General features: G+C 45.8%; 1 protein-coding gene across 1 annotated transcript; it reads left to right on the top strand.

The window, feature by feature from the left end:
• Positions 1–2,324: 2,324 nt before the first annotated feature.
• On the top strand, positions 2,325–8,896 carry LOC123097790 (serine/threonine protein kinase OSK4). The gene is made up of 11 exons (XM_044519617.1): positions 2,325–2,627; positions 4,335–4,523; positions 4,808–4,992; positions 5,552–5,734; positions 5,827–5,958; positions 6,105–6,290; positions 7,303–7,392; positions 7,465–7,548; positions 7,633–7,773; positions 7,851–8,081; positions 8,521–8,896. The coding sequence occupies exons 2-11, from the start codon at positions 4,340–4,342 to the stop codon at positions 8,632–8,634; spliced, it is 1,530 nt and encodes a 509-aa protein (XP_044375552.1). The 5' UTR covers positions 2,325–2,627; positions 4,335–4,339; the 3' UTR covers positions 8,635–8,896.
• The last annotated feature ends 2,619 nt before the right edge of the window (positions 8,897–11,515 follow it).

Here is an 11,515-nt window from a genome sequence, read left to right as displayed (position 1 = left end):
TTTGCGGATTAGCAGAAGTCCCATTCGCACTTTTACTCATAAAGTATGTAAATAAAAACACTATTGTTACCGAGATGAAATGTCTCTTCTTCTCAACCATAACACTTTATGCTTCTTTAATTTTAGGTAATTCAAATGGCAACTATATAGTTTAGGGAGCAGGTTTTGCGGGCTAGAGAAAGACCCGCACCCACCTACACTTTTACTCCTAAAGTATCAAAATAGAAACAGCACAATTACCATGAGGATGGTCATCTTCTTATTCCAAGTCACGACACCCTGTGTACTACAAACAACAGCTGCATCTTAGGAGCGGGCTTTGCGGTCTAGCAGAAGACTCGAGTCCATTTACACTTTAACTTGTAAAATAAAAATTAGACACACTGACCTTCAAAAAAAAATTAGACACACTGTAGTTATTATGAAGATAAGTCTCCTCTTCTTTTCAGTCGTGGTATTTCTTTCAAGTGTTAAAAACGGCAATTATATTTTGAGGAGCAGGCTTTGCGGGCTAACGTAGGACCTACTCCCACTTAGAATTTAACTCCTAAAGCATTAGAATGAAAATAGAAACACTGCATTTACAACGACGATAGGTCTCTTCTTCTTCCCCGCCATTATAAAGATGAAAGTCTTTTTTTTTAAGGGGAAATTGTGTACTTGTTTAACAACTCTTCCGAACCTCATCTTTGCCATCATCGTTAAAAAAATACTTCAACAGTAGATAAGAAAGGGGAACATTTCCCTCCCGCTGGCTGGCCCAATGTTGGGCCGGTCGCGTCACGCAACGTCCACTACTTGGTGGCCCCACGCACCGCTGGTTAACCTTATCTCCTTTGCTAGTCTGTCTCGCTGCTCATCTCCCCCACGCCTCTCTCCCTCTCTCTTTTCTACAAAGAAGAACTCTGATGGATCTCATCCCCCCTCATCGTTCTCACGCTGACGGGTTGCGGCCCCTTTCTCCCTGTGTTACGGCACCTCCTTAGGCCACCCCTCGCGAAATTTCATGGGTGCTCACCCCAATATCCTCCTCGCCGAGGCGGGCGAGCCGGTGCTAGTCGCTCGTTTGTGGCTGCAACCACGGCCTCGTCGCGCTGCGTGCTGCGACCGGTGTCGCGGTTCTACAACCGGCGACCGCCGTGCTGGAACCAGCAGGCACATGTGCTGGAATCGGCTCCGTCGGAGCTGGGGAATAGCGGTGCTGCAACCGCATATGTGCGGAGCGAGGACTAACGCGTGGAGGCGCTACAACCGGCATGCGGTCGTTCTACGTTCAGTGCAAGGCAACGACACCCACTGCTAGCGACTGCTACAACCATGGATGTGGACGATCGCGACCGGTGACAACAAGTGCTACAATCAGCATGGCGATGTTGTGATCCGCGTGGTGGACGGCGTCAGTAGAAAATTCTGAAAGTTGTGAGTTTTTTTGCTGGATTGCCGGAACCGTGATCACCAGATGCTACCACGGCGAGTTCCAGGTGCTACATCTGCGGCCACCAAATGCTGGAACCGTGGTCACTGGATGCTACCACGGTGTCTCTCGGATGACGCGTCCATGGCATCACATGGTGGAGCGGCTGCCAGCGGTGCTACCACGGTGACCGGCCACATCAACGGCTCACGGTGAAAGCTGCATCGGCAGCTCGATTTGCTGGGACCGGCACCGCAATTTGCTGCCTATGGCGGACCAGCGGGTACATATGTTGCATTTGACGAGTGGCGCCATCAACAGCGCCGGCGAGCACGCAGCGTGCTGTAAGCGTAGGCGGTGGGAGGTCGTGGGGGTCGTGCGCGAGCGATCGAGGTAGGGAAAGAGGAATTTTCTTTTCTTTCTTTCTAAATTTGACGGTCAACGGCGTCTGGATCCAAAGCTGGCGCGGCGGCCGATCGAAAATTGGGGCGGTCGACCGGCTCCTATTCGCCAATAAGAAAACGCGCGTCCTCAAGCCGGCGAGGGCCACGCCGTGTCGCCGTCGCCAAGCATAGGATAGAGACCGATAGCTCGCCGGTGGCACCCGAAATTAAGCAGGAAACACGTGCTACCAGGATGGCGACAGGTTAATATACAATCATCGAAGCAAACAAAGTCGGGCGAGGGAAAACAGCCTATCGTGCGCACCCGATCTAACGTCCTCGTCGCGCACCACGCAACAACGTTGCACTTGCACGGCTCTCCAACGCCGCACCACATCAGCGCCTCGTCACCAATCAATCCATACTTACATGCGACGGAGGACGTTGAGGTGAGGTGACGAACCAATTTCCTTTCCGCGAGGCGACGACGAAGCACGAGAGCGGAGGGGAGGAAAAACTGACGTGGGGAAACGACAGAGGAGGAGAAGCAAGCGGCGGGCGCGGGAGGGAGCCGACACGCAAGCGCGATGCTGATGCTGATGCTCATCTTTCCCCGGTTACGCCGCCCGCCCCCGCTGGCTCGGCTCGCCTTAAACTAAGCTTAAGCTAAGCGGCTCTCGCCTAAAGCCTCCCTCCCTCCCTCCCACCCCCGGAGAAGAAAAGGACCGACCGACCCCAAAACCTCTCCTGCTCTCCCTCGAGGCCTCCTCCACTGGGCTCTCTCGTCGCCTCCCCACCCATTCCAGCGGTTGACGGCGGGAGTCGGCCAGGTGAGGGAATCGCCCAGCTGATCTCGTAGATTTACGCTCTCTCTCGGTTGCAATTCTCGCTGGTGTCTGCTGTTTCTGCGCCGTCGTTGCTTGGTTGGCTGGGTGGTAGTAGCTCGCCGGGCGGGCGGCTTGGTGGGGAGCTAGGGTGGTTCGCGCTTGCTCCCAATTCCGATTCCGGGGGAGTGCTGCTTGCCCGTTTGGCGAGGACGACGAGGTGAATCCACGGTTTTGGGCTTTTGGCTGCGCCGTTGAAGTGGGGAATTTAGTTTCTGTGCTGCTTGCCGCGATTTCGGGTGGGCGCGGCTTATAATCAGCAGTAGTCTTCTTCCTGTTCGTTTCTCCCCTCCAACGGAGATCTTTACCGCAGATCCGCCCGGACCAACATAACATTCACGTCCTGCTGGGAGGTAAACCTTTGATTATTGACCGATCGGTTGGCTGGTTTATTGGTTCATCGGTCGGCCGATCTCACTTTCCCCAAATTTACTGTCTGGGCGAAAAGATACGTACTGCAGAGTCACGGATTCTGATTCTGATCCTGATACCGATACCGACACGATTCCGTGTAATTATTGTGTGCGCAGTACTGTAGTACTAGTAGATTCATGGCTGGCCTAATTTTATCGGATTATTCATGTGCACCGCTACAGATTTACTATATTGTACTATACCCACTAGAACCTCCCATTTATTGATCTCTGCCGTTTTTTCAGCTCAGTTGCTGGATGCCTGCATTCCTTGTAGTATGTCTCTTGCAGTTGCATGTTCACCGCACATGCCTAGTGATGCTATTTGTGATCCTTTTTAAGAAAACTTTGCATGTTAACCCTCTGGGATTCCATGTGTGGTCTCTCTCTTCGCACCAGGAGCATCCAAAGTACCAACATGATGATTGTTTTGCTATCCCAAAACCATCCTTGCCAGACCTGATGCATCAGGAAAGGCCTCTAGGCCGTGCTTGGAATCTGTGTAATTCAATACGGAGGTGTTTAACTTACTCGTGTATCTTACCGGCCGCTGAGCCATTTCCGGACGGGAGCGAAACGGCGGGCCGAGACGTGTATTCTTTACAAGTGTATTTAAAAGGAAAAACGGTAATCCAAACAAGCCCCTAGTCAGTTCGTGCTGCGCATGCAGATGCAGGCATTTTTATGGTAATATAATATGATCTTCACCATCGATACGTCATGTCATAAGTAGGATGATCACCGAGGGTCAAGTATGGAGGCAGGCGGGCCTATTAATAGGAGATTTGGACCCCTTCTTTGGGGCGTTGACAAGGTGGGTCCAGAGTGAGTAGTCCACTTTATAGGTGAGGGTGGTGGTGGAGGTGGGGTGCAAAGCATTGTAATCCAAAATGTAACGGCATGTTTGTGCGTATTCGAGGAAAAAATTATGATCCTACACGCTACTAGACATTGTTGGTTGCTGATCATCTCACTGAACCACACTTCAGCGACTGAATATGTGTCTGTCCCTATATGAGAAGGGAACTTCACCCATTTCGTTGACCTTTGAACCGCACTTGCCCTCGCCACTCATGTCCATAGTGATAGTTTTGGCCAGCCTACTCATGTCACGCTCAAGGTCTCTTAGAAAAGGGAATCCGATTAGAAATGTTTCAATTTTAGCCTAATGTGCATATATGTTTGAACTATAAAACTGTTTGCTGAATCACATATATCGTTCTCTTGTTTTTTGACATAGTGAAAATGGAAGGGAACACTAGAGGAGGCGGGCATTCTGAAGCGTTAAAGAACTACAATGTGGGCAGAACATTAGGTATCGGCACATTTGGAAAAGTGAGGATTGCAGAGCATAAGCATACAGGGCACAAAGTTGCTATAAAGATTCTGAACCGTCGTCAAATGAGAACTATGGAAATGGAAGAGAAAGGTATGCCTCCTTGTACATTAGTCTAGGATACATTCGGCTTTGCTTGCTCAAGATTTCTAGTTATTGGCTTTCAGTGTTGGTCAGATTTGTGAGTGTGTTCCTCATTCCCAGTTAATCAGTTAGTCGAGATAAAGTACATTAGTCTAGGATACATCCGGCTTCCGTAAAGAAGAAAGTTGACCTTGTGTTGTTGCTGTGAATTAGTAAAATTTGCAGCTTGAATTTCTTCACAGGCTGAATGTCTAATGCTTTACTTCTATTGTTTTCTCATATCTTGTTTCCAGCAAAGAGAGAGATCAAGATATTGAGGTTGTTCATTCACCCTCATATCATCCGGCTTTATGAGGTCATTTACACACCTACAGATATATTTGTTGTGATGGAATATTGCAAGTATGGTGAGCTATTCGACTGCATTGTTGAGAAAGGGCGGTTACAGGAAGATGAGGCTCGTCGAATCTTCCAGCAGGTGCCTTTTTCTGCTCTTGGCATGTAGGAACACATTTTTTGGGCATAACAATACGAACTTTGCTGAGCTTCTTATTTTGATCGTGAAATGTATGGATATGCTGGGCAATTGTCCAGTGTCCACATTCCTCACGTGCTGACTCTGCAAATCCTGATCAATTTGCTCAGTTTGCATTCATCTAATCTTTAGCTCATGACCTGTACTACATTGAGTTGAAAGCTTTCCAAGGTGATTGCTTTGTCGTTTGGGTTGAACTGATCAAAAAGTTGACTTCTTCTTGATGCGTCTATTGTTTTAGTATCACTCTGGTGTCTTGTTCATTTGATGCCTTGGTTATCTTAGTATCACTAGTTAAATCATTTTTTGTTTAAATGGCATCTTCTTCTCTATGCCTTGATTGTCTTAGTATCGGTACTTAAATCAAATTGTGCTTTAAAAATATAAAGAGATGGTATATCCTTCTGTAGGCGAATATGTAATTTGAAGGATTCTTTCTGATCACTGGATGCATATTCAGGTTTTGTCTCAATACTTTTTTTATTTAAATTTTCTTGCACAGATTATATCTGGTGTTGAATACTGCCACAGAAACATGGTTGCTCATCGTGATCTAAAGCCAGAAAACCTGTTACTTGATTCCAAATATAATGTGAAACTTGCCGACTTTGGGTTAAGTAATGTCATGCATGATGGCCATTTTCTGAAGACTAGCTGCGGGAGTCCAAACTATGCTGCACCAGAGGTATTCACTAATTTGTCTTACTTGAGTCTTTATCCTTGTGCTTCCTGACACGCAATGTTTGCGTTAATAGCTTAGTGAGTGTTTCTGTGCAGGTTATCTCAGGTAAATTATATGCTGGACCTGAGGTTGATGTTTGGAGCTGTGGGGTGATACTTTATGCTCTTCTTTGTGGCACTCTTCCATTTGATGATGACAATATTCCCAAACTGTTCAAAAAGATAAAGGTGAGACAGAACACATGTAGATTAAGTTGGACCTGACAAGTGTATACCTTTTGTTCTGAAAATAAAAAAACGTTCATGTAGATTAGTTGGACTTTAGCATTCATTTTTTATCTGTAGATTTGACGCCCCCTTGTTTGGTGTTCCAGGGAGGCATCTATATCCTTCCAAGTCATTTATCTGCTCTTGCAAGGGATTTGATCCCAAGAATGCTTGTTGTTGATCCTATGAAGAGAATCACAATTCGTGAAATTCGAGAACACCCATGGTTTCAGAATCGCCTTCCTCGCTACCTGGCAGTGCCTCCACCAGACACGGCGCAGCAAGCCAAAATGGTACCCATCTATTTCAGATTTCAAGTGACTATCTTGTGTGCACAGTAAAACTTCTCAACCTTTATCGACTAATATATACAGGATCTTGGATGGATCATAGGAATAACATCGATACTTTTGTCATGAAATGTTATCTTTTATGGGCATAATCTTCATATAATATTTGCAAACACAATATTATAGAAATATATGGTCAAGTTGTGGCTCAAAGATTCTTTTTTCTCAAACATGCACCAAAGTGCATGGTCATTTCGTATTAAGAAGAGAACGCCGAGAGTCTGAGTAGGCAACTTTTGAAGTGGATGTCCACCTTCATGAACGTGGTTAAAGCGGGAAGTTTTCCTCCCTTGACGGTACTTTGTTAGGTAGAAATGAGGCATCATGCAGAGGCTGCCCCTCGAACTTGAGCTCACGGGCCTGTGCTCTAGCCAACCGAGCACTGCTCGGTTCTCTAAAACAAGATCAGTTAGGACTAGCCCTTGGTGGTATTTTTAACAGAAGAAACAACCTTGACACCCTGTTGAGTCGAGATTCGGACGCGGGTGGGCTGGCTGCATACCGCATGCCTTGCCAACAGAGCGATGCTCCGTTCTCAGATATCCACCTTCATAGCTCTTCTAACCTTTTATTTGCGAGTAGTCCACATGCCGTCCTCTTGGCCATGTACATAATTGTAAAAAAAAACTATACTGCTTAAGTGAAAGGCACTGCTCCTGCTGGTTACTAGGGAAAAAACTAGCCAAAAAACAAAACTATCCAGCAGCTGTGGCTCAAAGATTTATGAGAAGGGGAAAGATTATGAAAGTTAAACATCATGTAATAATATGAAGTGAAGGGAGTAATTCCTTACTACTAGTAATCTATCCCAACGAGATGAAAAGGTAGCACCTAGTACGTTAAGTCTCCTTGCAATGCCGCTTTTATTTATCAAAAATTTCTTTTACTAGCAAGCTTTAAAATGCTATTTCTATGTCAATGTATATGCTGATTTGCTCTATGTTCATTTCTGAAGATTGATGAAGATACACTTAAAGAGATTGTCAACCTGGGATATGATAAAGCCCATGTGTGTGAATCATTGTGCAATAGGCTGCAAAATGAGGTATATGCAAACAAAAGTCAGTGCTTCATTCCATTCAGTTATTTCATAATTGACTTTAGACAATGTTTCCAGGCAACTGTTGCATATTACTTACTCTTGGACAATCGGTTCCGGGCCACTAGTGGCTATTTGGGGGCTGACTATCTACAATCAATGGTTAGTTCACATTTGCATCATCTGTGACTTGTTTAATTCATAAGGTTTAAGCACTATTAACTTTCTGAATGGATGGTTCTCCAGGGTAGGAGTTTTAATCAGTTTACTTCATCGGAATCAGCAAGCCCAAGTACCAGGCAGTATCTTCCAGCAAGCAATGATTCTCAAGGCAGTGGCTTGCGGCCATATTACCCCGTTGAAAGAAAATGGGCTCTTGGGCTCCAGGTCTTGCACATTATCCACTTTACTTTGCTTTGTTTTGCACATTCAGCTGTTGAGCTAACGCATCACTTATCCACCAGTCTCGAGCTCAACCTCGTGAGATAATGATCGAGGTTCTAAAGGCACTTCAAGAATTAAATGTCTGCTGGAAGAAGAATGGACACTACAACATGAAATGCAGGTGGTGCCCTGGGTTTCCTCAGGTCAGTGATATGTTAGATGCCAACCACAGCTTTGTTGATGACTCTACCATCATGGATAACGGCGATGCTAATGGGAGGCTACCTGCCGTGATCAAGTTTGAAATCCAGGTGTGCAATCTCACCTTCTAATACTACTGTATTCTTTTTGCAATAACAGAAATATGGATTTTCTACTCAATGTCACCTTCGCAGTCGTATCACTAGATAAAATAACGTTTTTGCTGAAGCAAAGGCTGGCCAATATATTCTTATTCGCTTCGTAATTGTTACAAAGTATTGTCTGCATGTGTCTGCTTTCTAACCAGTATATCCTGCATCTGCATGTGTCTGCTGTTGCCAACAAGTATTGTCTGCTGTTGCCATATTTGATAAAACGAACTTCCCAAGTTTTAGTGCTGCACAGTATTGGTTGGTCATACATCTATCGTTAACCTAGTGTGATATTATTCGTTAATGCCTGTATACTTCAGATGTTAACAGTTCGCCGGCATGGTGCTGTATATGCTCTCTATTTGCCTCTGAATTTATGTATTTGTTTTTTCTTCAGCTTTACAAGACCAAGGATGACAAGTACCTGCTAGATATGCAGAGAGTTACTGGACCTCAGCTCCTCTTTCTGGATTTTTGCGCGGCCTTCCTTACCAACCTTAGGGTTCTATAGTATGCTGCCTCTTCTGGTTGAGTGATGAATAGTGAGACATGTGACTGTCAGCGATGAATAAGTTGGTGCCTGTTCTGGTTGAGTGATGAATAGTGAGACATATGACTGTCAGCGATGAATAAGTGATGGTGTGTAAATAGGTGGTGTGTTTCATCTTCGTTTTACCCAGTCCCTGACAGCGAACCGTGTTGTTTGGGTGACTAGTCCTGTGTGAAGCACCAAAAGGTTAAGTGGTTGTTATAAATAAGACTTATATGGTAAATAGGCGTGGTGAACCATTTTTTAGAGCTCTTTTACTGTACCCTGCAATGAATATGAGCCGTCTATTCTCGAAATCAAAGGGTGGTGGTTGATCTATACTGCTCAACTGGGCGACTACCATCGCCAGCAGTACCGGTGACACCGGACGCTTCGCGTGCAGCAGTATACTTGTTGTGAGGGTAATTTAGGGAGAGAAAAACTAGCCGGCCTCTCGACCAAGCGAACCTGTTCGTTCGCTTCCCTTTTCCTGCTGCCGCATGCATGCGCCCGCCGGCTAGGATTCCGGCGGCCGCCTCGTCGCCTTCACACTGTCAGCCGTGCTTGTGGACCGACGCTGCTACGCCACCGGCTATGCTCGTCGATTGCGGCACGCGCTCACGGCCTAAATCGTCTTCCTTGACAAGGATTCGTCTTCCTCCCTTCCTCTGTGCCGGCGACCACCGTTGCATCTCGTCTTCGTCCGCATCCCCTTCCTTGGCCATGCTGGTGGACCAAGCGCTCAGAGGTACGGTCCAGGTCATGCGCTCGCGGAGGGTGGTGGCGGGAGCGCGCTGGGAAAGAGGGACACGGTGGCGAGTTCGACGACGGTGGAGCCGGCTAGTTGGCTACGATCGAGTTGGCGGCTGTGGCGGGTAGAGCAACGGCCGATGGCTCAACCAGAGCGAAAAGAACGTGTAGCGACCAGACCTCAAATGGTCTGTGCTGCTGTGCACCAGTGTCATCCCTGGATCAGTAATGCTGACACGCACAGTACAAATGGAGGATTTATAACAGAGTAGCAATCACACACTTATTACATCGAATATCTCCAAAGAGATTAAGTATGATAAATATGGCTTAAGGCCATCTAAAAACGATAACAGCGGAAGACTTGGAAGATAAATGAGTCCATCAACTCCAGCGGCATCACTGAGTATAAGACCACGACCTAAGGCACCTTACTCGTCGTCTGAAAAGTCTGCAACATGAAACGTTGCAGCCCGAAAACGGGCCAGCACATGGAATATGCTGGCAATGTAACACATAGAGAATAATGAATAATAATAATGCTATACTACATGCATATGTGGCCGGTGGAAATCTCTACGGTTAAGTTTTTGCGAAAAGCCAATTTTTCCCTACTTCAAAGGAATAAATTTTATTTAACTATCATGGTGGTTGTTAAACATTGAGATGGTTGACAGCATCTCAATCCCAATTAAGAATCATCATTAACCCAACAAAATTAATTAAAAGTAACATGGTGATGAGATTCAAATGATAATCCAGGTACTAGATACTCAAATTGTCCATAACCGGGGACACGGCTAACCATGATTAGTTTGTACACTCTGCAGAGGTTTGCGCACTTTTCCCCACAAGACTCGATCGCCTCCGCTTGATTCTCGCACTGCATGATGTTTGAGAAACGGATGACCGAGACACAGTCTTTCAGGAACAATCACTCTCTACTCCGGGTGGACCGGTACACCTACTTTCCCCTACATCTGCTAGCCCACCTCTTCAAGAGATCATGTAACCTACTCAACTATGCTAGAGCCCATAATAGCTTGTGGCTGCACACGGAAGTTTCTAGCATGAATAATCTTATGATCCCTTTGAGCCTGGGTGGCGGTCCTTATACAAACAGACAACACTGGATTCTCCAGGCGCCTCAATCCACCTAGATGTGAGTTTTAGTTGCCACCTTAGGTAAACCATTATTAACAATCTCACATCTGTCATGAATATCTCTCAAACCCAATCCACGTCTACGAGCATAGCATGGCAGTATAATAGCAAACGCAGAAGTAACTCCCAAGGGTTTGATAATTGAAACAGGTAATAGGTACTACCTCAACTACTTCCCAATACCCACAATTTAATTAGATCCTAATCATGCAATGTTTGAGGAATAGATCTAATGCAATAAAACTGGGTATGGAAGGTATGATCAAAGTGTTACTTGCCTTGCTGATGACCCGCGAAACCTAGCGATTCGAAGTAACAAGCGGCACACTCCGGGTACTCTATCGCAAACAAACAAGCAAACAATCAGTACTCATCTAATGCACAGGTAAAACTCGAATGAATGATCCAACCAGAAAGTTCAACTTAAGAACTCCGGTTTGCAAAAAGAATCAACTTGAACGAAGCAACGAAAGTCAAACTGCGAAAGAAATAAGCTTCATTTACTAATCTGGATCTAGATCAAATTTTACAGTATCAAAAACTTGTTTGAGTAGGTTAAACGGAAAGAGAATTTCGAGACGAAACTCTAGGCGCTTGAATCACCTGATTCCGATAAACGAGCGAAAAGTTAAACAGAAACGAAGATTCGATCAGAAATCGAGATCTGAGATAATCGCGGAAAAATCCGACGAAAAAGAAAAACAGACGAACGGTTAAAGAACGGACGTTCGTTAACAGAGAAAATCCGACGAACGCGTTCGTTAAAACGAACGAGTCGGTGAACGCTCACAAAATAACAAAACCGAAGAAATAAACCGATCTAGGGTTTTTTTTAAACGAACGGTTTTTTTAACAAAACCAGCAAACGGCATCGGAAGATACCTCGTCGGGACGGAACTCCGGCGGGGTCGGCGGGCTCCGGCGGGGGTCCGGCGAGGGGCGGCGAGGG

Source organism: Triticum aestivum, chromosome 4D (assembly GCF_018294505.1).
Source record: "Triticum aestivum cultivar Chinese Spring chromosome 4D, IWGSC CS RefSeq v2.1, whole genome shotgun sequence".
NCBI classification, from domain to species: domain Eukaryota; kingdom Viridiplantae; phylum Streptophyta; class Magnoliopsida; order Poales; family Poaceae; genus Triticum; species Triticum aestivum.
Note: the sequence above shows the minus strand (reverse complement) of the source record. Positions and strands in the feature narration are given on the sequence as shown.

Excerpts from the sequence above, each read along its gene's own strand:
- LOC123097790 (XM_044519617.1), top strand. The coding sequence starts at position 4,340 with ATGGAAGGGAACACTAGAGGAGGCGGGCATTCTGAAGCGTTAAAGAAC. Across the intron at positions 6,291-7,302 it reads CGGCGCAGCAAGCCAAAATG|ATTGATGAAGATACACTTAA; the intron begins GTACCCATCTAT and ends TCATTTCTGAAG. Across the intron at positions 8,082-8,520 it reads TGATCAAGTTTGAAATCCAG|CTTTACAAGACCAAGGATGA; the intron begins GTGTGCAATCTC and ends TTTTTTCTTCAG.